The sequence below is a fragment of the Muscardinus avellanarius genome, assembly GCF_963383645.1.
Source record: "Muscardinus avellanarius genome assembly, chromosome: 2".
Lineage (NCBI taxonomy): Eukaryota > Metazoa > Chordata > Mammalia > Rodentia > Gliridae > Muscardinus > Muscardinus avellanarius.
This window is the reverse complement of record NC_137787.1, coordinates 9,495,746-9,523,672: the sequence shown is the minus strand read 5'-3', so window position 1 is coordinate 9,523,672 and position 27,927 is coordinate 9,495,746. Positions and strand designations below refer to the sequence as shown.

At 46.0% G+C, this 27,927-nt stretch overlaps 1 protein-coding gene across 1 annotated transcript; it reads left to right on the top strand.

Moving 5' to 3' along the window:
- Positions 1–27,927, top strand: LOC308258617 (nuclear body protein SP140-like; the record flags this gene model as incomplete). Its single annotated transcript, XM_080689303.1, has 15 exons — positions 1–67; positions 252–332; positions 2,014–2,097; positions 5,138–5,242; positions 6,760–6,800; positions 13,423–13,509; positions 13,597–13,651; positions 13,908–14,012; positions 17,304–17,421; positions 24,162–24,276; positions 25,530–25,645; positions 26,331–26,436; positions 26,712–26,789; positions 26,973–27,116; positions 27,838–27,927. The coding sequence occupies 15 exons, from the start codon at positions 1–3 to the stop codon at positions 27,925–27,927; spliced, it is 1,392 nt and encodes a 463-aa protein (XP_080545429.1).

Here is a 27,927-nt window from a genome sequence, read left to right as displayed (position 1 = left end):
ATGGTGAGAGGTGGAAAGAGGAAGTCAAGGGGCTCCGGAAAGAGCCTCAAGGGCGTCCGCGGTGCAGGTGCGTGAAGATGAGATGGAGGAGGAGGCGGCGGGGGCCTAGCGAGGGGCTGAAGGCAGCAGAGCAGAGCTGGGCTGGTGGACGCGCCTCTACTCGAGGCAGCGGTTCCGCACCCAAACCTCAGAGCCCAGCATGACTCTATCCGAGCAGATGTTGACTGTCACGCTCCCGTTTCTCTCCCCAGTGTCTCAGGAATCTGCTCTACTAATGGATGAAGAGAAAGAATCAGAAGACATTTCCAGATTGTTACCATATGATGGAGAAGGTATAAGAATTTAAATGACCCATTACCTAAGGCTTTAGCTTTCTGTCAGTACAAACACTCACTCTGTCATCTCCTTTCCTGTTCTCCCATCCGTGTATCTATCCTTCTGCCCACCAGTGTATCTATCCATCCATCTGTCCATCCACCCACTCATCTCTCCATCCATCATCTCTCAACCCATCATCCATCCATCCACCATTCATCCACCCACCCACCATCCATCCATCTGCCATCCATCCATTCATCCGCCATCCACCCACCCACCATCCATCCATCTGCCATCCATCCATCCATCCATCCATCCATCCATCCGCCATCCACCCACTCACTATCCACCCACCCACTATCCATCCATCCATCCATCCATCCATCCATCCATCCATCCATCATCTATCCATCTACCCACCATCCATCCATCCACCCACCCACTCACCATCCTGCCCAGCCAGACACACAACACACACACAGTCAGACCATACCCAGCCATTGGTTACTTTCCTCAGGAGACACAGCAGAAAAAGAAGGATTAGCACAGATGGGATTAGGGTTTTCTTGTGTATAGAACAAAAACAAAGAGGGAGACTGGGAAACATAAATAGGGCTCTTAAAGACATGCCTGTGTGACTGCCAATTTTTTTTTTTTTTTTTTTGGTGGTACTGGGGTTCCTGGAAGCCCTTCTACCTCCAGGCTACACTCCCAGACCTATTTTTACATTTTTATTTGGAAACAGGGTCTCCTAAGCCAGCGCGCTTGGCTGGCTTCAAACCCGTGCGATCCTCTTGTCTCTGCCTCCCAAGTGCGGGGATTACAAGTGTGCGCCACCACGCCCAGCTGGGACTGCCAATTTTACTTAAGCAGTGCTGGGATTCCCCTTATCATCTTGTGGGATATCTTGTCAGGGAGGAGGAAATAATTTTCAACCTATGTTTCCTGTGGTTGTACCAGGAGGTATAATTGCAGTGTAGAATATCCCATGGCTTGAGTCCAGCCTCAGCAACTTAGCAAGACCTTGTTTCAAAACAAACACACATATAGTTCAGAGGTAGAATGCCCCTGGGTTTGATCCCCAGTACTCCCTCCTCAAAATAAAAAAGTATGGGCAAAATATAAAAAATGATGGAGAATTTACCTACAGGTGCCCAGTTAAGTTAGTTAAAACCCAGAGATACAGAGATAGAAAAGGAGAAAGCATCACGTCTTAAGGATTTCATTTCTTTTCTGCAGAGGGCGGCAATACCTGCTCGGAAATGTGTGGAGGAGATGAACCCCAGGAAGCCTCGAGCTCCCCACCAGGGTCCCCAGCAGGTGAGGAGGGCGCGCAGCCAGCCTAGGGTGCGGGCGACAGAGGCTGGCCACAGAGGTGTACACTCAGCCTCCTCCGGAGAATCCTCTGCATTTGCCCTGGTCCTTTGTGGGAAACCCAAAGGTTTCTGTGAATCCTTTGGGAACAGCGTGATGTTGTCTCTCAGAGCATAGATTTCCCATGTTTATGTCAAAATAGGACTTACCAAGGAGAGACAGCACCTGCTCCTTTTGAGTCTTTCTGCCTGTTCGTGCTGAAGACCCGATAGTGGGTTTCTGATCTCTGCACACTCCATGCTTCCTCTGAACTTCCCGGCTTTGCACTCGGGTGTGTTTCTGGGTTCCTCCACGTGGTCTGTTGTCTGTGTTTCTCTTCAGTGTCCTGCAGTCTCCAAGCTCCTCAAATGTCCGGTGACGGTGAGCCGGAGGGCGAGCCCAGCCAGCCCCTGTGTAACGGAGAAGGTAACGGTGCTTTCGATTCCCACTCCACTCATGCATTTTTGTTCTTCTGTCTGCAGAAAGGAACCTCCCCCCTTTTTTTCCCACTCTACCCTGCTCTTTACACATATTCAGACAGAAAGAATTGCACAGAGCCCGTGAAAGGGTCAGAACTGAGAGAGAATGAGAAGTTCAGGGAGGGAGGGAGGCGGGTGGGCTATCTCTGCTCCAGGCATAACAGCAGCAGAACCGTGTCAGGGGACCCGAAGGAGGGAAGGGTCTGAGGACAGGGACACCCCCCCTGGAGATACCTGCGCCACCGTGGTGGCCCTGGTGTGAGAGGGGGGCCTTATGAGTCCCCCAAAGGACATCTATCTATTTTGCAGAAGGCAGCAGTCCTTTGCAAATGTTTGTTTTTGTTTTGAGGAGTTAGAAACACAAGTGGTAAGATACGGGTGTGTTATAAGAAGGAAAAAAGGAGCAGAGGCTGGGTTTCTGGTTGACTGTCCCTGGGCTTTGAGTTCTTCGACGCTGGCATGGGTTGAGTCATGACCCGAGTCTAAAGTAGGAGCCCAGTGCCCAGAGGAGTCTATCGGGGCTCAACGCAAAGAGAGTTTGTTTAGCAAATAAAGAATGCCTAAGCGAAGACAGGAAACCCACAGTGAGCTAGGCAATATGTGAATGGAATCTACTAGCTGAGAGAGGAGATACCCAGAAGAACAGAACAGTGAGAAGAGGTGAAATGTGAGAAAATAGATAGAACATTCACTCAAGGAGGAGAATCAGAGAGACAGGAGACACCAGGAGGAGAGTGTCCAGAGAGATGCCCACAGGCCCTCGTGGTGAGTAATGGAAATGTGGGTGCTATTGAAAGAAGAAGCCACCAGTTATTAATTACCCAGCCACAGGTTGAATTCACTGCTTTTTTTTTTTGTGGTACTGGGGTTCCTGGAAGCCCTTCTACCTCCGGGCTATACTCCCAGACCTATTTTATATTTTATTTGGAAACGGTCTTTAAAGCCAGCGGAGGCTGGCTTCGAACCTGAGCGATCCTCCTGTCTCCGCCTCCCAAGCGCGGGGATTACAAACGTGTGCCACCACACCCGGCATTTTCCCCTTCTTTTAGAACCATTTATCAGCCGGGTGTGGTGGCGCACGCTTGTAATCCCCGCGCTTGGGAGGCAGAGACAGGAGGATCGCACAGGTTCGAAGCCAGCCGCTGGCTTAGGAGACCCTGTTTCCAAATAAAAATGTAAAAGTGGGTCTGGGAGTGTAGCCCGGAGGTAGAAGGGCTTCCAGGAACCCCAGTACCACCAAAAAAAAAAAAAAAAAAAGAACCATTTATCGATTGTGTTACTTGTGAGCTGTCAAAAATCCCCTTTTGTAACTCAGAGTTATTATTACTGAAATTTTGTCATGTATCAAGGTAGAGGAGAGATTTAGAATCATGGTGAGAATCTTTAGAGGAAGTGAAAATTCTATTGGGGGAGATTGTGGCTTTGGTTAAAATAATTTCAAGACAAAACTCAAAGAGGCCACTACATCATTTGGTTATGAAGGTGAATGGTGTCTTGCCGGGAGTGAGCACTGGGTTCGACAACTAGGCAGAGACTTAAAAAGGGGACATATAATTGTTCTTGTGATACTATTTAAATCTAGATTACATACTGAGCAAAATGATTTTGTTTTACAAATTGGCAAGGTACCAAGTGCCTTTATGAAGGTTTCAATGAGGAACCCCAAACAAAGTCTGGCCAATCATCTTTGCACAATTTAGCTACTGTGTGATGAACCCACATCTTTTAGTTTGGGGGACTGGCTTGGGTTGGGATTTATTAGACCTTTGTCTTCATCAATATGCTTTGATCATTATTTTCTAATATCCAGAAAACACAGGAAAATCAGGAGCATGCGCATAAGACAAGACTTTAGACAAAAGAAAGTGAGAACAGATGAGGTGGCAGATGAATGGCATAGAATGACGGAGGGAAATTGCCAAATGTTGTACTCGAACCGAAATATCTACTTACTTAATGTCTAATTTCCGATCCATATTCAAATAAGATAAATTCATAAATAAGAGCCCAGTGAAACAAGTTGGAGCTCAAGTTTTACTGAGGCTAATTCACTTGGCGGGGGATCTGGAAGACTCTGGGTTGGGCACAAGAGGTCTGGAATCAGCCAGATGTGGTGGTGCCAGCCTGCAATCCCTGTGCTTGGGAGGTGGAGACAGGAAGAGTGCAGATTTAAAGCCAGTTCCAGCCACTTAGACCCTTAGCAGCTTAGTGAGATCCTGTTTTAAAATAAAAGGGGCTGTCTGTATAGCTCAGAGTTAGAATGTCCTTTGTAATACAAAAAAAAAAAAAAAAAAAAAAAAAAGAAAAGAAAGTCTGCTGGTTCAAGCAGATGCACCAAGCAATTCTTCAAGGGGGTCATTTTGGGAATTTCACATTTTGAAGGGAGAGGCCACCATTCTTTATTTGAATGGTTAAAAGCTTGCCATTCAAAGAGGTTGGTGGGAGGAGGCACTGTGATTAAAGGACACAGTCTTTATAAAAAAGGAAACTACTAGTTTTATCTAGTGTTTCAGGAAGCATGTAGTTGAGAGACTGCAGACTTTTAGAAACAGGAGCATCTATGACTAGGTTGGCATTATTCAGGCTTTATGGGGGTGGCTGTTGCTCATTGGTTGGATTTCAAATTTGTGGGGCTGCTTCTGATTGGCTGGCTTCCAGAAATGTGGCTAGTGATGTAAATAGTCATGGACCAATTGGGATGAGTTTAGAATGGATGTACTTTTTACTGTTTTCAAGGGACAATTTCTTTTGCCTGGAAGAGAACTCTTGGACAAGGTAGTTATGAGTGAAAACCACTAAGAACAGATACAGTTTTGACAGAGAGGAAAAGATAGGAGAGGGGGAAAAAGAGACTGAAAGGAAGAGTCAGATCGAGGGAGGAAGAATGAAAGATTTCAGAGGAAGAAGTAGAGAAGGGGCCTAGTCGTGTATAGAAAAGAGGGTCACTGGGGCACATAGAATGTTTTCTCACATCTGACTTTGGCCAGGATCAGAGCAATCAATGCGTGGAAATGAGACGTGTTCCTGTGTCATGTGTTCCTCAAAAGATGTACAAGAAGGTCCGGAAGCAAGTCTGAACAGTGGCCAAGCAGGTGACTCGATGGGTGGGGCCACCCAAGGGCCACGGTGTGGGGATGGCTCAGCGGGGACCACAGACTCCTGGTAGGGTAGCATGGGCGTAGTGCCTGTCAGAACCCTTCTCTCTCCAGTTGCTTGACCTGAGACTTTTGGATAGCGCAGGGAAGCAAGAAATCTTGTCGAAGTTGTGTTTCACAGCATGGGCTCTGCCGATCATGTATAGACAATGTAGTAGAAATGTATTCTTTCAACTGGGGGGATCTTGTTTATGACATCGGTGTTATCAAGTCACACCCCATCTTCCCAGCAACCCCAGAAGAGTCAAGTACACCTCTGCTGGTAGATGATAGTGTCATTTTGTCACAGCCGAGCTCTCTATGACAGACAACCGGTCATGCTTCTTAATCATCAGGAGGATAGGTTTGAGAGGATAGATTCTTAATCCAGTACATATTTTCAATTGAAGTCTTGAAGCATGCTACTTGTGTACATAGAGATTGCCTATAAGATTTAGCACATAAAATATTACTTAGCCCATATAAATATCTTAAGACCTAAGCATGGTAGGACAGCTGCTTCTATTACCAAAGGAAAAGTGTCTTGAAGTCCCACTCAGAAGTAAAATGAAGTCCGAGTGCTTATCCTGAACTTCTACGCTCAGTTCAGTAGGTTTTTGGGTTATAAGGACAAAAGGAATGAACCCAAACATCTTTTTAGCATAATCTTCTGCAGTATGAATTTTCCTAAAATTTGTAACATTTGTTTATTAATTTCTTTTCCCTCACTACCACTTACTATTTTCTAGATGCTGTGGGTATTGGAAACACGACTTTAAGAAAATCCAAGAGGAGAAGTAAGAATAAATGATAATTTAACTTGCTTTTGATAATACAGATAAATTTTCTAATGCAAAAGTTATTCTTACTATTACTGATGATACTGTGATAGACAAAATGATACCCTCCCAAAGATGTCTGTGTCCTAAATCCTTGGAACCTGTCATCTGTTATCTTTGTGACAAAAGGAAGGATTAAGACAGGAGCTGTAAAATGGGAAATTATTTTGGATTACCTGGGCAGGGCCATTCTAATTTTCTGGGTCTTATGAAGTGGAGGCTGTGCAGGCTGTGGAGAGGAGGATGTGAGTACGGAGGGGCGGCCGGAGGGATGCACTGCTGTGGGCTTTGAGGGTGAGAGAAGGGCCACGGAGTATGTCTGGCCTCTAAAAGCTGGGGAAAGGTGGGAAAATAGACTCAGCCTTGTAGGAGTGACCACGTCCACTCTCAGCTCAACACAGACTGAGGCCAGTCAACCACGGCAGGCCCGTGGGCGCAGATGTCAATATAGCCAAGCGTCAGAGAACCAAGCCTGGGCCTCTCGAGCATCTAATGAGGTGTAGACCCTACCCAGCCGAGGGTTTGCTTTAGGCTTGAAGAAGACCCAAGGCAGAGGCACCAGTGGGCGAAGTCCCTGTGGTCTTGGGTGTACCATGTCTCTTGAAGAGCACGGCGTTTGGGGCCCTTCACTGTCAGGCCTGAGGTCTGAGGTGACCCACCCCAAAGGGGCCTCTCAGGTGAGCGTCTCAAGGCCTCCAGCCATGCCTCAGGCCTGTGCTTTTGGTGGGTAAACTCGAGTAGCTGGCCATCGTTAGAGTTGCTAATAATCCCGTGCAGTCTCCATTCACCCAGTGCTGATGGTCTTCTCGCCATCTCAGGCAGGTATCCGTGCAATCCCAAAGGATGCAAAAACCCAGCAACACCAAGAAGCCCGCCGCAGCTCCCAAAAGTCTTTAAAGCTGCTCTGGGGCTGCAGTGAACATGTGAGAAGATTTATGGTACAACTGCAAGGAGATAGAGATTTAATGGAAATTCTCCACTGAGGCAGGACCCCGGCTTTGTCCTTAAAACTCTATTTGGCTAAGAGCAAATTAAAGAATAAAAATTCATCACAGTCTCCCCTTCAGATATTAACAAATAGGTAGTTTGAAAGATAAGACAGCACAGGCGCTCTCTCTCTCCTCTCTCTCCTCTCTCTCCTCTCTCTCCTCTCTCTCCTCTCTCTCCTCTCTCTCTCTCTCTCTCTCTCTCTCTCTCTCTCTCTCTCTCTCTCTCTCTCTCTGCACAAGCTCTCTCAAATAGAAACAAAGCAATGATAAAAAAGAAAAACAACATAATGATTAATATAATGATTAATTGCTTGGTCTGCTTCTGTTGTCCAGCTTATGCATACCTCGTGCCTACCCCTCCCTTCCCAACATCAGGTGACCACATATATAAAAGAGCTTGTAGGTTCAGTGATTGGGGCTCAGACCCGAAGCTTGGCTTTCTGAGCCTTCACTAGTAAACAAGACACCTGCTTCTGACTCTGGTCTCTGTTTCCTGACTTTGGAGACCTAGTTATCCTGCAATACCACGTCAAAGCTGAGAATGCCCCTCAGCTTCTGGTGAGGGATATTATTGTCCTCACATTGCCGGCCTCCAGGAATGTGCCCCTCACCACACATTTGCATTTATAGGATCAACACTTGAAAGGGGAACTTTTAAAACATAACCAGAACAATTGTCTTGCAGCAGAAGGCAGGAGTTGATTTTCATTCATTAAAAATTGCCAAAGAGGTGGGTGTGGTGGCACATGCTTGTAATCCCAGTACTTGGGAGGCTGAGACAGGAGGATTGCAGGTTCGAAGCCAACCTCGACAACTTAGCCAGGACCTCCACAACCTAATGAGACCTGTTTCCAAATAAAAAATAAAATAGGGCTGGGGGTTTAGCTCAGAGGTAAAATGCCTCTGGGTTCAACCCCCAGTGTCACACACACAAAAATTGTTAAAGGAAAGTTCTCTTCAACAGGTCCACAAGCCCGTGACCCAGTCCACAGGCAGAATTAAAATTTAACTCCATATTTGGCCTCCCCTCTGCTACAGTGAGCCTTAGGAATTTTAACCCATTCCTGTGGGACAAAGTTTGAATACTAACTGATATATAAGGCTTAGAGAACTGTATTTATAGCTCTGAATGATTAAATTTATTCTTTTTGATTTGAAAGAAAAAAGAGGACATGGCTGGTCAAAAATGGTAAAGAGAAGACAGCAAAACACACTTGGAAAAGGTAAGCAGGTGCAGCGTGTGGCCACTCGGGCTGCTATTGTTTGCTCGGAGCTGCAGGCTCCCGAGGGCCCTGGCCGCTGGGGCAATTGCGCTGGTCAGGACCTCGGCTAAGATGCTGCAAGACAGGGCCCCCAAATGCAATGTCTTTAACAAAATGGTCTATGTCTCATACAAGGACTGGTTCAGAGCGAGATGGCCCAGGGTTAATGGGGAGGTGCTGTTACCCTCAGTGATATGGCTTTCTTTCCTAGTTGGAGAAACATTTTTATTAATTTAAAACATGTTCCAAACAGAGCTACATGGACAAACCAGGACATATGTGTATGTGTGTGCATGTGTACATGTTGTAGAAAAAACATGTAAACATTTGTTTGAAAATATGTATTTATCTAAGTCCAGATTTGTACATATATACTTAGCTATGCATAGATGTATTACCTATGTATAGAGACGTAGATAGGAACATACAGAGAAATCAATGGTAGTTCATCCATAAAATATATGCATTGAATCTTATTTTAGTAATGGTGTAAGAAATTCCTTTCTCCTGGACAATAAAAACGAAACCTCTTTTTTTCTGAATGACTGTCAATTTTGAATCAGTATATCTACATGTTAAGATTTTAGAAGCTTATTAAAAATAGTAACTTTCACCAAATTATATCTTATGTTCTTGTCAGTTATATGGCTTTTTTTTTTTTACTGGTGGATGTGTGTATTTTTGTTTGGAAAGACAAAAGAAACGGTTGCACCCATTTTATGAATACATATTTTCAAGATAATGAATTATTTGGGTTGAACCAGGATAACATTTTCACTTAAGTCTATGTGTGTATGTAGACAAATTCTAAGAGACTTCTTTGCAAAGGGAATGAAACCCTGCCTAGAATTTAAAAGTCAGCCTTCCTAAATCTCAAGAATGCCCTGGATGTCTGTCTGGGTTTCCTTGACGTTAGCTTCACCGCTGGGGGAGCTGGAGGAAAGGGTCCGGGAAGCACACCCAGGGCTCCCACCTGTCAGCTTTGTTTTTCTCAATTCATTTTCCCGCATCCATCCCTAGGCAAGAGCCCAGCCCCTGGCCGGGCAGCCTCCAGTGAGAAGGAAGTAGGACGGACTCTGCAAGCCTCTGTCAAGAAGGTCAGGGGTAAGACAGAGATGGCCTACTTTCTCTTTGCCTTGCAGGTCAACACATATTTGCAAAGATTTTGAAGCATCTAGATCCTCAACTATTTACTGGTCAAATCTAGTTGTTGATTTGAGAGCAGTGAAATCTAAAAAGCAAAATGATGTGGAGCCAAGGTGTGGAAATTGTGTGTATTTCTGTCATAGAGCTTTTCTGCCCGGGACCTCACATTTTTCCTAGTTGTATCTGTTTTTCCTGGAAATTATTTTACCTTCCATAGTGGTTTGTGATAATGGGCGAACCTGGTAAATTGTAAGTAGAAAGCAAGCTTATTTACTCACTCCCCTTGTTAGTCCTCCCCCTGATGAGCTCTTTCCTGTCTTGGGCTGGCTCTATGGCTTTTCAGTTCCTTTTTATATTTTTTCTTTTGGTACCAGAGATAGAACCTAGGGGCATTCTACCTCTGATCTACAACCCCAACCCCAGCCCTCTTTATGTTTTTGAAACATAAAGTCTCTCACTAAGTTGTTGAGGGCTTCACTAAATTGCTGAGGCTGGCCTGGAACCTGCACTCCTTCTGTCTCAGCCTCCCAAATGCTGAGATTACAGTTGTGCGCCACCATGCCTGGTGTCCATCCCCTTTTAACAGCCATACCTGCCTCTTTTCAGAAGCTGAGAGGCCTTTGTGATTTGGCATCAAAACTTCTATATTTTCTCCAGTTTGGAGTACTTTCCCTCCTTCAGCCTGGGCAAGCTTTCATCTGGACAAGTGAAGGGGAGGGATGTGTGGTCACGTTTTCTCTTATTCTCTCTGGGCTCTACCTCTATTCAGTAGCTGCTGGTTTGGGCCCGTGCAGGACCAGGTTGGTGGATGAGAGGAGAGAGAAGAGCGAGGGAGTGTCTTGTTTGAAGGCCATAGCTATGAAATGACATTTTGGAAATGGAGTGTCCTCTTTTCTTCCGTGAGATACTTTTACTTTCATCAGTTCTGCTGTAAGGGAAGAGGAGGGGTCAGACGCCACAGCTCGCCTTCTTTAGAAAGAACGTAGCCTTTCTTGTGAGGATGGGATGTGAGTGCAGGCCAACACTGGCATTTCCAGTTCTACCAGCCCCTCAGGTGGTCCCATAGTGGCCTGGAGCCTTGCCTCAGCATGTGGGTGTTTGAACCAGGGTGTCCATCTCAATCTGGTTGCCTGAGGTTTTCTAGTTTTTCCATTGGAATGCCTGGGTTGTGGGAACCTTTTTAGGGCCGACCAGGGCAACTGGCACTTACTGAATCCTTTTGAACTGTTGGGGTTTCTACTAAAAATTTGATAAAAGAGGAGGAAATTGACAACTGTGTCATATTTACTCATAGAGTTTAATTAATATTGAGCATAACAATTATTTTAAAATGGCTTTAAATTTATTCTGACCCCTATAGTATATTAGGGTTTGTGATGTGGTTTCAATGATTTATTAAGTGGGCATTACAGCCTACACAATCACAGTTGAGTCTTGTCTTGCTTGACCACTCTAGTTTGAGAGTGGGTTTTACCATATTATGAATTAGCTGGATAGAATAAGCTTCTAGTACCCTTTACCAAAGGCTCCAAGGGCTAGACCGGACTTAGGTATGTTTCTTCTTTCTTTCTGAAAGTGTTAGGTTGGATGAAAGGTAAATTCAACATACCCACTCATCTTAAAAAGATGTAACTAGACAGAGACAGACTGAATGCAGGAAGGTGCTTTGCATTTGCTGAACTATCTACGGCTGTGGCCAGAGCTCAGTGCCAAACTTGGCTAGAATATAGTCAGGGAGAAAGAAACAAGAATAAGATGTCAGAACCTCTTCTCACTGGGCTGCGGGTAGGGCCCTCAGAAGGGCAGGGAGAAGCCAGGGATTCCCAGAGCCGTGCTGGCTGTCCAGAGTGCTGTTGGCCTCTTGGGTGAGAGAGAAAGGGAGCGGAGCCCATGGAGAGCCACACCTGGCCGGCTGGCCTATTCCCCAGTGGGCCCACTGCCCAGCAGGAGGACGTGGGAAGGAGCAGAACGAGGAATATGGCTCTTGGAGACACGCTCCTGCTGTTTCAATTTTCCTTAGGTTTTAGCTGAGTAGCTCTTCTATTTTGTTAGAAGAGTTACCTAACTCTCCTAGAAATCTTGTTTGCGTTCCCATTATCTTGGTTAAATATTAACAAGGTGAGAATTTTGTAGGCTGAAACTTTGATCTTGGGATAAGACCTCCCCAGAGATCAATATTTGTCTCATGAGTCATTTTGGACTTAAATAGGCAAAAACTATCTCAGTAACCATTTAGTCTGAAGACTCGAAAGTACAGGGTTCCATTACCAGGCACTAGGTCTACTTTGAGTTTGAAAGTTTGAATGCAATAAAGATTTTTTTTTTTTTCTGAAATAACATGTAGAGTTTGAAGCACTCAAGACTGAACAGCCAGGAGAATATTTCTTCCTGGGGTCTATGGGACCAAAACCAGCACCACTAGATGGTGTCACTGAGTGGTAAGCACTGGATACAAGACGGAAGAAATTCTGTGTATTGCTGCTTTAGAAAACAGGACACACTGGAGTGATAGCAAACGTTGGGCTGCTCGCCCGCAGCCAGTCAACTTACAGATAGAAAATCTCCTCTGTGGCAGCATCTTCCAAGCCATTTTTGTTTTAGAAGACTTGGTTCTCTGGGAAGCCTTCTTTTGGTTTCTTAGATCCTAACATCTCTGACAAACCCAAGTGGACAAAGCCCTTGGTCACATTTACTGTCTCCGTCTGCACAGATGTACAGGTGTCTTTGCCCAAAGCGCGATACAGAGCAAGGATCTCACCTGGAAAACCTTAACTTCTTTTAACTCAAGAAACTATAATTTCTTTCTTTTTCTCCACTAAAAGAACCTACGATGCCTTCATTTAAATTTGTAGTTTTGAATCAATTTCCTCTAAGTATTTTTATGTCTGCAATGGGGGTAATCATCATCATAATCTCATATGTTTATTAAATATTAAATATATTAGTAGGTTACAAGTGTTTGGAATATACCAAGACTTGGCAAACTGCTGCTTGAGATACATGTGAAATGCTGATTTCAATTACTTTTTTGTTGTTAACGAAATATGAAAATGAAATGTAAGATGTGTCTAAGATTAGCCATCTAATTCCCAATAGCTTAAAGGCTAGAGATTATATCTTTTTGTATGCATTAGGCAGGCGTATGGGAGAGTTACATTTGAATGGAATTTCTGAAAGGCACTAACACAAGCAGTGCAGTGTCTCATCAGTGACCGTGATGACCTTGTTCTATTTATTCAGGGAGGAAGATAGGTAGATCTAGAACCCACTTACCTTGCAATGTCAGAACCCCACAGAAGAGTCCAGTCAAGAGTCAAAGAAGAAAAGAGGACTATGGCATATTTTCAATAACTAAAAATCTCATTTCCAGTGTTTAACTCTGTGTTTTTAATAATACCCGATCCCTTTAAATATATGTACTAACTATTGAGAAATGTATCATATTTAATCATTGTGTCCGGGAGAGACGAAAGAAGCTTGGCGATTCAGCTAGAGCCAGACCCCAGGGGCCCGGCCCACTGCAGGGCTGCTGCCACTGAACAGATGGCCTTCAGGGATTGCTCGCCAAGGTGGCCAAGAGTGGTGGGCAGAGGCCTATGTCCTCGGGCCTTCTCTCCTCCAGCTGCATTGGCCTGGACCCATCACTCCGCCTCTTTTGTCTTCATTTCCTCATCTGTTAAGTAAGAGAGTGAATCGGGCCAACCATCCTTTTCCAATCCCAATCATCTGCCCGTCTGAAACTTAGTATTAGGACCAAGGACAGCTCCCCTGCTCCCAACTGGGACTCTGCCAGGTTGCTTGGAAGGGCGAGATTAGCTATTCCTGGAGCTTGTTCGAATACCTTTCCCCTCCACTTCTGCGTAGACAGGTCCCCAGTTCCCATCTCTCTGTGTAATTTTTAGATCATTCTGGAGTTCCCTGAGCTCCTCACTTGGCTGCAGAGAGGGAACAGCGAAGAAGCAGACAACAGTGGGAGCAGAGCTGGCTCCGTGAGGTTGTGCCGCGCTGCCCTCTCCCCGCTGGCTCAGGCAGCTCGCGTGGGGAGATTTGCACACCATTCCTGGCTTTGTCTCCAGGTACCAACTGCAGCAAAACCGCAGAACAGTGCCCGTAGCGACGCCTCATGGCCATGTGAGAATCAGCAGGGCTTGCTAGATGGAGAATGAAGACAGTTTTATTGAAGCCCCAATGCCTCTCCTAAAGCATTCCATTTGGTGTGAAATTTGAGGGGTAAAATTGGGGCAGACATTCTGTTGCTCTGCACCCTTGGAAAAAGACTGGTGACTGCAAGAGACGCGTGCAGTAGCATTTCCTAAGTTCCCTCCGTAAGAGAGAAGGGGAACCCGTGCCATAGAAAAGTGAGACCCAGTGAAGTCTTCTCTTGCAGGTCCACAAAAGCACGGAGATGAACTGGTGGATTTCTGTGCCCCGTCGCTTCCTGTGTGGTGTGGTAAAGTGAAGGGGGTCTTACATAAGGAGAGACTGAAACGAGGTGGGTTTCATGGTCTTCTTTCATTTGCAAACGCATACCCAAGGAATCGCAGGAAGCAAAGGGATTACCCATGTGATTTACTCACCGTTCAAAGAATGGCGGCCCTGGTTGGGCTCCAGAGGAGGAGGAAGGGATTCACACTTGAAGAAATCATATCAGATGTTCAACCCAAAGAGCCCAAGAGAAGCGCAGGAACTTCAGTCCACAGGTGGGAAATACTGCACATTTGACTTAGAACTAGACAGAAAAGGGGAGAGAGCCGCGGCCTCCAGCTTTGCACCCTCGGTCCCGCTGAGTCCTCATCACAGGGCGAGGTGCTTGAAACACTGAGAGGATCAAAGCGTTTAGAATCAGGAAGCCTGGGTCCAGCCTCCGCTATGCCAGGGTAGACTGTTACATTCACAAGAGAGAAAGGGGCCTTGCTAAGGCTGAAATTTGTCATTTATATTAGAAGAAAATAACTAATGAGCCACCGCATGGTATAACTGTGTGAATTAGTTGACATGACAGATATGACATAGTTTGTGATCCTAAATTCCAAAGCGTTGCAAAAATATTATGATAGACTTCATGTCAGACCTTTCTTAATATGGGCCTTTGGATGCCAGTAAATATAAATGTTTGCATTGTGACTTTTTAAAGAGTTTTATTGAGATATAACTTATATATCATATAATTCATCATTTATATCGTACACTAAATGGGGTTTTAAAATATTCATAGGATTATATGACCATCACAAACGTTTGATGTCAAAACATTTCTTTTCTTTTCTTTTTTTTTTTTTTTTTTGCGGGGCTGGAGATGGAACTCCACTCCTAGCCCTATTTTTTAGTCCTTTTTAAAATTTTGAAATAGGGTCTCACTGAGTTGCAAAGGGCCTCGCTAAGTAGCTGAGGCTGTCCACAAACTGCGATCTTCTGGTCTCAGCCTCTCGAATGCTGGGATTACAAGTGTGCGCCACCATGCCTGGCTTCAAAAAAAATTTCTATCTCCCACTAAAGAAAACCCCATGTCCATGAGCAGTCAGTGCCCACCTCACTCCACCACCCTTCCCTGAGCCAGCGCTCACCCAGTTTCTGCTCTATAAATTTGCCTATTTGAGGCCTTTCCTCCAAGTGGAACCTTACACTAGGTGCCCTTTTGAGACAGGCTTCTTTTACTTAGCGCGACATTCACAAGGCTCATCCATGTAGTAGCATGCATTATTACTGAATTTCTGATTGCAAAATAATACAGCATCACATGGATGCACCACATTTTGTTTGCCTAACCATCAAATTGAGTTTTTGCCACTTTTTGACTGTTATTGAATAATGCTGTCTTGAACATTTGTGTTCAAGATTTGTGTGAATATATGGTTTTGTTTTTTGGTAACCAGGGATTAAATTCAGGGGCATTCTACCTCTGAGCTATACCCTCGGTCTTTTTTATTATTCATTTGGAAATAGGGTCTCACTAGGTTGCAGAGAGCCTTGCTAAGTTGCTTGAGTAGCTCTTGAACCTGTGATCTTCCTGGCTCTGCCTTCCAAGTACTGGGATTACAGGTGTGCACCACCACACCCAGTTTTTGAGTGTGTGTGTGTGTGTGTGTGTGTGTGTGTGTGTGTGTGTGTATTTTGGGGGACTCTGTGTATTGATCCCAGGGGTATTCTACCTCCAAGCTATACCCACAGAGTCTTAGTAGGTTAATGAGTCTTACAATTTGTTGAGGCTGTGCTCGAACCTGCAATCTTCCTGTCTCAGCCTGCCAGATACTGGGATTACAAGCATGCACCACCATGCCTGGCTTAAATATATGTTTTTTTGTTTGTTTGTTTGTTTTGGTTTTGGTGGTGCTGGGGTTCCTGGAAACCCTTTTTTGGGCTACACTCCCAGACCTATTTTATATATTTTTTATTTGGAAACAGGGTCTCTTAAGCCAGTGAGGCTGGCTTCGAACCTACACGATCCTCCTGTCTCCTCCGTCTCCCAAGTGCGGGGATTACAAGCGTGTGCCACCACGCCCGGCTGAATATATGTTTTTAATTTTGGGGGTGCATATCCAGGTTTGGAATTGCTGGGTCATATGGCAATTCTGTTTAACATATTAGGGAATCAGCACAATGTTTTCTGCAGTGGTGGAACTATCTTTAGATTTTCGCTAGCAATGTATGAGGGCTCTAATGTCGAAACTAACAGTTTTTATGTTTGTGTTTTCTTTTTCTTTTTTTTTAAATCATGGTCATCCTAGTGGGTGTGCACTGGTATTTCATTGTGATTGTGCTTTACATTTCTCTAATAATTGACATGTTGAAGCTAGGTGTGGTAGCACACACCTATAATCGCAGTTTTGGGAGGCTGAGACAGGAGGATTGCAGATTCAATGCCAGCCTCAGCAACTTAACAAGACTCTGTTTCAAAATAAAAATAGAAGGAGCTGCAGTTGTAGTTTGGAGGCAGAATGTCCTGAGTTTCAAACCCAATACCAAATAATAATAATAATAATGATAATAATAATAGAAGCATATGGCCGGGCATGGTGGCGCAACGCTTGTAATCCCCTCTCTTGGGAGGCTGAGACAGGAGGATCGCACAGATTCGAAGCCAGACTCAGCTACTTAGTGAGGCTGTCAGCAACTTGGCAAGACCCTGTTTCCAAATAAAATATAAAATAGGTCTGGGAGTGTAGCCCAGGGGTAGAAAAGCCCTTGGGTTCTACCCCTAGTACCACACACACACACAAAGGAGCATATGGCTATCTTTTAAACATAATTTATATTTTCCACTAGATAACATTTCATGGTCATTTTAATTTTGGTTACATCTGACTGTAGGGGTAGGAAAACTTCTATTTAATAATGCTATTAAACTAGAAAAGTGTATTCATGTGTGGGGGAGGGGCTGCACTCGTGGCCTCTGCAGAAACAGCCCCCAGCCCCAATGTCGCTGCCCTAACCCGAGGGCATTGACTATCCGGAGACTCCAGCCAGTTCTCCAATCCCAGAATGAAACAGCAAATCAAAATCTTGCCATCCTTTGGAATCACTTGCCTTTTGTTTTGTAGATGATTCTGAAATACTTTGCTTTTAATGGTAATTGTCACTTTCCTCAAGTCTGAAGATTAAGGAAGTTTGCGCAGCCATCAGGACGTCTGCGGGGGGTTGGGGTCCCTGAAGACTAAGAGGGGAGACCTGACTCTTCTGCTCTTGACCTTGAGCCCGGGTTGGGTGACTTCAAGCCTCTCGGTTGGAGACCAGTCTGAGCTCTGGGGACACACAGGGCTAACGGTCAACTACCCTGCTCTTCCAGGAATCAGCGTAAAGTGTATACAGAGTGAGAATGGAGACTGGTTCACCCCTCGGGAATTTGAAATCAAAGGAGGCTTGGGAAGATCAAAGAACTGGAAGATAAGCGTGCACTGCAGCAGGTGGCCGCTGAAACAGCTGTTAGAGGTAGCCCGGGGGCCGGGGCGGGAGATGCGTCTCTCCTTGTAGGACCCTAGGAATGAGGTCACTATTTATTCATCAAAGACCCGTTGACTTCTAGCTAAACCCCGGTGCCAGTGAGTTTCTCCTGCCCCTTAGAGGAGAAGGGCCCTGCACTGAGCATCACAGCACATGAGCATTGTGAAGGGATGGATGTGGGGTCTGGAAGAGAGACAGGCCGTTCTGTCTAGAGTGCATGCAGAGAACTTAACACACAGAAAAAAAGTGGAGTCCACAGTCCAACAAAAGGAAGATGACACCCCAGAGAAAGAAAGGCAGGGAGACCAGACCATGTTTGAAGTAGCTCTGTGGATTTGGGTAGATATGTTGCAGGCGATAATTCTGCTAATGGGATTGCTCATGGAGGGCTTCCTTGTCAGGGTAGTTAGTTTAAATCCATAATCTAGGCAACAGGGAATCAGCAATAACTAATCAGCATAATCTAGGCAACAGAGAATCAGAAATAACATTTAAAACAGTATTTTTGTTGTACTTATTTATTTTTTGTTTGGATGCTACGGGTTGAACCCAGGGCCTACTGCATACTAAGCATGCATTCTACCTCTGAGCTGCACCACAGCTCCCTAAAATAGTATTTCAGGCAGCCATGGGGCTTTGAAACAACTTCACGGTCTCTCCACCGAGCAAACCTATATCAGCCCTGAATGCTCAGCTCACATGTACGACCTTCCCTGGGTGTTGAGTCCCTTGTCACCCCTCCTGGGCTCCCTGAACCCACCACGGAGCGCCGCCTTACAGTGTTTTAGATAATCTTTCCATGGGTTTTTTCTTCTCTAGACCACCCCGGGGTTTGCTGTCTTCTGTGCCCAATATTGATTAGAAGGTCTGACACCCTGTAGGGATGTAGGAAGTGTGTGTCGACTCAGAGTCCTGGTGCAGTGGCGCCGGTGGGAATGGAAAAGGGGTAACAGCTGTATAAGAGATGGTGAGTGAACACTGCTCAGGACCTAGAAAAGGACACAAGACAGGGAAGAGGTTTAAAGACGACTTTCCAGCTACCATGGGCTGAGTCTGGAGAGGCAGAGGGGAGAGCAGGATGAGCTTCTGTTTAGACACCTCGAGTCTGAACCAGCAGCAGAGCATCCAGGCAGAACCAGACTCACAAAAGAGAAGGTTTTCACAGATTAATCACACACTTGGATCTTTTTATCTTTCAGAAAGGATTTCTACCTCATCCTCCAAGAATATATTCCAGGATAAAAAAGGTGATTCTTTTATAACCTTTCTACAAGTATGTACTACATAATTTTATACATGTACAACATCTCATTTTTTTGTATTACAATTGAGCAATCATAATTATTTTCTACCTCTTCCCTTTCTCTCTCTTTCCTTTCCTTCTTTCTCTCTTTTTTATTTTCTCTCCCTCTTTTTCTCTTTTCTTCCCTCCCTCCCTCCTTTCTCTCTTCTTTCTTTTCATCCCTCTTTTCTTTTTTTTGGCATATCCCTTCAGAGTTGCTACTATGCTGCACACAAGGCCAGGTCTTTTTTTGAAGGCGTGCATTCTACCTCTGAGCTGCACCACATTTGTGACCCATTTGTGATCGTGACAATGAGGGGCCCTCAAAAGAGGCCCAATGGAAGTGTTTTAAAAATATATGCAACTTTTTTCAGGGCATCAGAGTTGAAAAAGCGAACCTAAATACGAAACCCACAAAACATCCCATAATCAGGTGGTAGGCTCATCTTTAACTCAAACTCATATTTTTCCATTGGTTTTTGCTATTTTCTAATTTTAATAAAATATAAGAGTGCAGAAGTTTTCTGAGAGTCATTCAGATGATCCCAGACTAATAGTTTACCATGGGACATCAGTGAAACCACGTATCGTTTTATGAGGCAGGCAATCACAAGCATATTCCTTTTCTGGTCCTTTACATCCTCTTCCATCTTTCCTACAAGACATACACACAGACACATGCAAGTCTTTTTTGAGAGACAATTATTTGCCCTTCACGAAGACAGTGCTGTTGGAGAGGAAAGTCACTCCATCAGAGAGAGCTGGGAAGACTTCTCTTTCATCTATGAAAGTGATTTATCCCTCTATGAAAGAAGGCAAAACCAAGACCAACCAACCAAACAAAACACCAAGTAGGTCAAGTGCAGTGTAGAACGGGACAGAGTGGTAGTTTTCCCAACGTTAAGGATGAGAGTCTGAGGAAGAGGTCAAGAAGGGGCATTCTTATTCACTACAGGCGCAGATACCCACCCAAGGCTTCTAATACAGGTCACACATCGCTGGCCACTGGGCGCCATTTTCCCTTGAGAGTTTGAGATCCAGGCCTTCACATTATTGGTGGTCTGGCTGGTCTGAACTCTCAGCCCCTGGGACATTTCATCCCCTGGGTTTCCTACAGGGAAACTATAATTTGACCAATTAATGAGTATTTTAAAGACCAGTGCCTCTACCTTTCCTCACATATTAGAGTAACTCAGTCTGCATTATCCAAATGAACTAGAAACTTCCAAGCAATAGAATCTACGCTTACTCGTGGTGCAGGACTCTGAGGCCTCGAGCTGTGGTCGCCTCTGTGATTTCTCTCACTATTGGCAAGAGCAGATGCTTCCCAGAGTAGCAGCGGCCAGGGCCATTTCTACCCTGAGAGCTCCCAGGGCCTCTTGGAGCCCTTCCTGCTTCAGAGCCCCTCCGTATCACCATCTGTTGGTGGTGACACCACATGACAGCTTCTCAGCCCATCACCCCTAATTACCAATCACAAGCCACACGTCCTGCAGCCATTAAAGTTGACTGAAACCATGGCTCTGACCACAGGGATCGTCTCAGTTCACCGTACCATGGGAGACTAGCTAATGGGGAGGGTGGAATATTATAGGCTGGTCAAGGGTGAGCGGTGACTTGGCCACCTCTCAGTGGCTGTCTTTGACCTCTCTGCCCTGGGCTAGAGATAAAAGCTGAGGCTGCTTGTATCACAGAAGGGGAGCGTATTGGATGTCTGAAAGCATCCAGTAAAAAAAAAAAAAAAAAATCTAGCAACACCTCTGAAAAGTCTACCGGCCTGGCATCTTCTTCGGATTTGGGGTGAAGGGAGAAGAGGGAAGCTTCTGTAAGAAAAGCTTCAGCCCTGGGGACATTGGGTGCATTTTACCTTCAGGGCCGTATCCCCAGAGAATCACCGAAGATGCAGGGGCTCGTCTCTGGGAGGCTGGCTCGGACTCCAGGACTCTGGGCCTGTGATAGCTGGGGCTGTGACCGGCAAGTCCTTAGCCTGACTCTCTCTGCAGCTCCTCCAGGTGGGCTGACACCTCCCGCTCAGCCAAGTTGAAGGAAAATGGCCAAGGGTCCCTTGATGTAGCAGGATAGGTAGAATTTCTCAACCCAGAAATTGTGGCTTGCAGAAAGGCATGAACACCTTGGGTCAGAAAGACAGGGAAGGGAGTGTGCATGGGGCCCAGCAGTGGTGTTTTGGCACTTCTTCTGACGTACGTGGGCTCGTACTGTATTAAGAGAAAACTTTTAGGTGAGAGAAATTTAACTGAGCATATCTGAGCAAAGAATTATGCATGAACCGGGCAGCACTCAGACACACGTATCATTGAACTCAAATGCAGAGAGTGAGCTTTTATGGGCTGAGGTGGAAGTAAGACAAAAATTTATATCATCTGTGTGTGTGTGTGCTCACGCACGCGTGCGTGTTGCTACTGGGGGTTGAACCCAGGGGCATTGTACTACCAAGTTATATTCCCCAGACCTATCTTATTTTTTATTTTGAAACAAGGTCTCACTAAGTTGCTGAGGGCCTTTCTAAGTGGCTGAAGCTGGCCTCAACCCTGTGATCCTCCTGTCTTGGCCTCCCAGGTACTGGGATTATAGGTGTGTACCACTACACATGGCTAAGAGATATATTTGATTGGTTAGAGTGGAGAGACCCTAGTTAGAAATAAACTGGTATTCTTTATTATTATTATTATTATTATTATTATTATTATTATTTATTATTATTATTTTTGGTGGTACTGGGGTTCCTGGAAACCCTTCTACCTCCGGGCTACACTCCCAGACCTATTTTTACATTTTTATTTGGAAACAGGGTCTCCTAAGCCAGCGCGCGTGGCTGGCTTTGAACCTGCGCGATCCTCCTGTCTCTGCCTCCCAAGCGCGGGGATGACAAGCGTGCGCCACCACGCCCGGCCTCTTTTAATTATTAAAGTATCTAGTTTCACTTTACTGTTTACACTGGAGCCACCCCAGCCCAACGGCTTTCCAATTCAGTTTTTTTTTTAAAGTTACTTGAATTTCTCAAAAGATGGCTGTGTATAAGTGGCAGATTCAAACATCACATTCAGTATGGTCACTCAATATTTTTCTTTTCAGCAGAGAACACTGGAGTCTCAAAACAATATTTTAGTTGACCCTCATGTAAGTACTAAGTCCCAACCACCGGCCTAGAATAGTCCGGGTCTTTTCCTGGAGTACATTTCCTGCGTCATTGCTTCTCTTTTTTGAAGCGTGCTCACTCTTGGTTGGAGTATGTTGTTGCATGTAATGAAACTAGAATAGCAGATACACACTCCCAAGTCAGGGAGATGGGTCTGGGCTTGGGCATCCCCACTGAAAGCATCCTTCCCATCTGTTTCCATGGCAACCCTCTCAGGTCCTGTTAACCTTTCCTGGATCTATATCAAGGACAATGGTAACAGTGGCAAATAGTAGTTTTTGCGTCCTTTGTAGGCTCTGTTTAGGCAGCTTCTCAGCTTTGGCTGCCCACTGGAACCACCCAAAGAACTTTGAAAAGCTTTGCATTTCCCTAAAGGAAATTCTGATCTCATGAATCTGGACTGGGACTTGGGCATTGCAAGTTATTCAAAGTCCCCACATGATTTCGATGCGCAGAATTACTTATCCTATGACTCAGATAATAGTAATTTCTGTGCCCCAAGCTAGACCAGCTGATTCAGAATCTCTGGCATTGGTACCTCCAGGACATTAGTGGTTTATGCACCCTCCACCGATGATTTAATGGGCAGCCTGAGAATCAAATCTCTTGTTAAAAAAGATTAGGGTTGCAAGGTTCTCAGACATTTGGTACCTTCATTGTGTCCTTGTTCTTCTGGGGAGGGGCCATTACTTTCTTGACAGACGAAGTGATATTAGTGATGATAAGCCACGGGTTTCTGCACCAATGCAAAGAAAAATGGGTCCAAGGCTCCGTTCTGCGCAGTCTTAGTCTACGGTTGGGACTGTGCTTAAGGTCCCCATGATATTGAATGTGACCCAGCACGCTTCAATATGGCTATTTTTTTTAATACTGGGGATTGAACGCAGGGGCATCCTACCTCTGAGCTACAACCTCATTCCTTTTTTTTTATTTTGAAATGGGGTCTTGCTAAAGTTGCGGAGGGTCTCACTGTCTCTTGAACCTACGAGCTGCCTGTTTCAGCCTTCCAGGCACTGATTCTAGGCAGGTGCTCTCAGGCCAGGCTATGGCCTCTTTCTTTTCCTTTCCTCTTTCTTTCTTTCTTTCTTTCTTTCTTTCTTTCTTTCTTTCTTTCTTTCTCTCTCTCTCTCTCTCTCTCTCTCTCTCTCTCTCTTCCTTCCTTCCTTCCTTCCTTCCTTCCTTCCTTCCTTCCTTCCTTCCTTCCTTCTGGGGGTACTGGGGATACCTCCAGCCTATTTCTTATTCTTTCTTTATTTTTGTGGTACTGGGGATGGAACCCAGGGGCATTCTACCTCCGAGCTACACCCCCAGCCCTATTTTTTTATTCTTTATTTTTTGAAATAGGGTCTCACTAAGTAGCTGAGGCTGTCCACGAACCACAGTCCTCCTGTTTCAGCTTCCCACATTTCTGGGATTACAAGTGTGTGCCACCATGCCCGGATGGCCATTTTCAAAAGTAACAGAAATGGCCAAAATCGCAATTCACTCAACCAAAGTGTTTTTACTCAGAAGCCCCAAATGTCTCAAAATTATTATTATTAGTGTTTTTATATCTTTGATTACTTTCCATGCTCAGAAATAACAAAGGTATGTCCCAAATTTCTTCCGTTCATTGGGTTCGGGAAAGACATTTCTGATCTTTGTGTCATTAACCTGTGTAGAATACAGATCTTCAGAAGCATGCCAATCTCCTCTACTGAATAAGGTAGAAGTATTCACTAGGGCATTAGAATCCTCGTATGTCCCTTGTAGGAACAAAATAAACCTGAAAAGAAGTGAACAAGTTAGCGCCCGCAGGTCTGGGGGTGGGCTGGATTTAGGATGAGAGAGGGAACCAGGACGCTCAGGTTTGTGGTGGATGGTGGATGTTTTATAAATAAAAGTGCAAGAGGGAGAACGTGTTGGGGGCTGGGGCTGGAAGACAAGCTAACTTTTGACAGAATGAGCTTGAGCTGTGCTTCTGGAGCCCTTGAGATGTTGGAGCGTGTCAGCTGTGCACAAGTACAGACGAGAGGCTGGGCACTTGGGCACTGAGGACACAAAGGTGTCACTGCAGCTTTGACGGTGACTTTGATCATCTGGGGTAGGCCAACGGCCAAGAATGGAAAGCCTAAGGAAGTCTGTCCTTTAAAGTTTGGAGGAGAAGGACCCAGAGAGGAAAGTGCACAGAGCAAGGCATCAAGAGGCCACACATCTTCTGAAGGGTAGAAATGGCCCACAGCAGAGGGTGGTGACCCTCTCATACCTGATCCACCTTCTTTCAGTTGCCGGCCTGCTTCTGCCCATGACTCATCTAGCAGTGGGCCAGTCCCCAAACCCATCTCACCCAAACCTTCAGCCAGTCATGAGAAGGTAGAAATTTCCCCGGCAACCAATGGGGTAGGCAGGATGTTTGCAAACAGGAGTAGGGCCACCAGCCAGCGATCAGACCGTCTCCATTCTGCCACAGGGGTGGAGCCGGAAAAGTGTATCCCTGCACACCAGTCACTCCTTATTTCCTGCATCACATAGTAATGCTGATTATCATGGAGAGAACCCGCCCATCTATGTGGTGTTCTGTTTAAATCACCCCTCTTCACCCTGTTGATGGGGGGATTTCCACCCAAGGCCTTGGGGGTGGAAACAGCAACATCAGGCATTGGACAGGTGAGCCTGGCATCAGCTTACTGGTCACGTGCTCTCACGGTGAGGGGGAGGGTGGCATTGTGCAAGCCCCCATTGGGGATCGGAGGAAACGCCAAGGGGCTGTGCGGGGTGGGGGCCCCAGCTCCCCAAAGAGGTTGCCATTAACTGGTTTGAGTAATTCTGTGGCTAGCAGGGACTGTAACTGACCATTTAACGATAAGCAGACGTATCTTATGAAACAAAGCTCCAGTTTTTTTATGGGCCCAGAAAATAAAGGTAGAGTCTCAGACTTCAACCCGAGGTGGTTGGCATGGCCACACTCTTTGGACTTTAGAGACGGTGCCTCCAACACCTCACCTGCTAATTTTGCTGAGCCCTGGGGTCCTTCGCCCAGGCTTTCAGAGCCAGAGCTTTGTCCCTCCTGACATCCACCCGGCCCTCTGTAGCCATGGTTCTTCTACCCCACAGGCACTGCCTGCTGCAGCCCACATCCCTCCAGGCACAGACCCATAGTCCAGAACTTCTTCCCCACCCCCTTCAACTCATGGGGAGCATATGGCCAAGACTATGAGGTGCAATGATGTCTCAGAAGTTTATCCCATCATATTAAATTCTGGGTAATTCATCCTTTGATGAGCCAATTTCATCACTATTGTATAGGCAGATAGATTAAACAATATTAGGATTTAATATCAGGGTCTTGTTTTATCTGCAAGGACATAAAAGTATTCAGATTCCTATGAAATCATCGCCGTGTTGTGTTTCCGGTCTTTCTGTGTTAGCATCTCTGGTTTCCTGGGGTCTGGCACGTGGCCTCTTCCTCCTGACCTGCATCTCAGACCAGGATGTCTTGTGCTGAAAGCCTCACCTCACGCGCTCCCCTAGTATCTCAAGAAGCATCATACGCATCATGCAGCCTCAACGGTTCTGCGTGTTCTGGATCCCCGTGGCGCTGGCCCTGCGGGTCTCAGCGGCCCCACTGATGTGGGTGCCATTTAATGTTCTAGCCGGTGAACTCAGATGTGTGTGAGCTGTGCCGCAGCGATGGGCTGCTGTTCTGCTGCGATACTTGCTCCAGAGCTTTCCACAAAGACTGCCACATCCCATCGGTGGAAACTGAGGAGTAAGTGATGTCCCTCGCCTCGCCCGCTCTTCCCAGGGCTCCTTCTCCTGCCATACACTCCCATGTAGAGTTCCTGCGTGTCCCGATGGGTGAGGCACAGGGTCCTCAGGGGCCAAGCTCCAGCAGTCTGATCCAGAGAGCTATCTGAAGCTGCTGGCAGCATGCTCTGTGGGCTGAGAGTTGCCTCGGCAGGGCTGCAGAGGGTGAGTGGGACCATTTCCCTAAACATGCTTATTATCCTTTCCTAAAAGTTCGGCACCAGGGACTCTTGTCCAAGGGGCTGGGGATGGGAAACACCAATTACTTTTTGTTCCGTGCTTCTTCAGGAAAGAAGGAAACACAATTGGTTCTCACATTTCACTAGTTCTCACTGGGCCGATGGAGGCCCAAGACCCATTGGGGCGAAAGCCCAGTTTCCTACAGTCAGGCCTGGCAGGGAGGGCTTCTTTTGTTCCCAACTGGGGAAAGGACAGCCCATTACTAATCATGAATCCACTTCCCGAGGACTGGCCCCTGCTGCTACTGCTGATGGGAGGGAGCTGAGACTTCTGTATCCCTTGTGGGGGACTTGGACGCTTTGGGAATGGTCCATCAGCCCTTCCTGAAAGGACTGCGGCAGCTATAGGAATGGTAGTAGCTGTATCCAGAGGCCCCACCCTTTGCTCACCTCACGTCCAACCTCCAGGACCCAGTGGAGTTGCATCTTCTGCAGGAGGGAGTTCTTGGGATGCCAACAGAGTCATCGCGAATCTGAGATCCTGGAGAGGCAGATGCAGCCCGAGGAACAGATAGTGAGTCGATGCAAACCTTGAGCTATCTCTCTTCCCTCTCTTCAGAGAAGCACCAGTGGCCAGTAGGATTGGGGTTATGGCATCCAAAGGGCCTTCTCTTCCGTGTCACACTGCCATCATGCAGAAAACCTAAGTCAGCCATTACATGTTTCCAAGAGCCACATTCTGGGGGGAGAGTTTCTGGAGGATGGGCGTGAGTTGTGCTTTCTGTCTAGGCTTGCAGATGGCTCCTTTGTTTCAAGCGGCTTCTCCTTGACAGCCCATTTCTCTTGTAGAAATGTGCGTTCGTCCTCTCAAAAGTCTATTGCTGTTCCGAGAGCTCCTTTTTTGCCAAGATTCCACATTACTATTACGTAAGTAATGACCGAGAACCACGATCGCTGGCTGCCATGATGTCATGTGACTTCGAACCGGGCCCTTGTGGGATTCGTGGTCTTAATCCTCTGTCGTCTTTACTGGGTTGCATTTCGTGGAATCTCTAGCAGGTAAACACTGGACTGTGCTAGTAGCTTTCCCCCTGGTAATTCTGTCACCAGATGAAGGAGATCTCTCAAGGTCTGAAAGAACCTATGTGGTTGGACAAAATCAAAAAGAGGCTGAATGAGAAGCGATACCGCCAAGTGGAGGGCTTCGTGCAGGACATGCGCCTCATCTTTCAGAACCACAGGGCCTCGTACAAGGTAGGCGCCCTCTCTGCTTCCACTTCCATTCCCCCCTCGGGTCGCTCCGCCCCTTGTTTTCTGACTCCTGGAAAGTGTAGCGTCTCATCTTCCGGTAACGAGCCTGCACAAATAAAGTGAGTGGCAGTGAGTGATTTTTACGTGATCTTAAAGACTTCGGTAACAGTGAGTCAGAACATGTCCCTGCAGCCCAAGTCACCAAAGTCATCCTCCCCCAGCCAGGGGTGCCTGAAGGATGGTTCTCACACGTACAAAGAAGAGAATTTAGTCTTAAAGTCATTTTGTGCTTCTTCTCTTCTCCCAGTCAGACGTCTTAGAAATCCCAAATTCCAAGTCCTCCTAACAGGTACCCGGACCATCTACTTAACAGGGGTCACTAGAAAGGGACAGAGGTGAGAAGGAGAAAGGCCACTGGTCTGATCCCATTCCTACTGGGACTGCTGCGAAGAACACAGATCACTTTTCTAATTCTCATTGAAATAAACAACCAATGCCTTATAAGTCACGATCCCCATGTGTGGTGCTGATATCACATTCCATCTACTAACATGTGCATAGGGTGCGGAAGCTACCTTTCGCTGCCTGAGCTGCGTGGTTGGTGCAACTTAGGGTGTCCAGTGCAGGAGTCTTGGTCCTTCTCCACTGCCGCGTGCCCAGAGCCCAGCGACACTGATCATGATCATTATCTTTTTTTGCCTTTTTTTTTTTTTATTTTTTCCAGTACCAGCAGTTTGGCCAAATGGGACTTAGACTGGAGGCTGAATTTGAGAAGACTTTCAAGGACGCGTTTGCTATCACGGAAACAAATTAG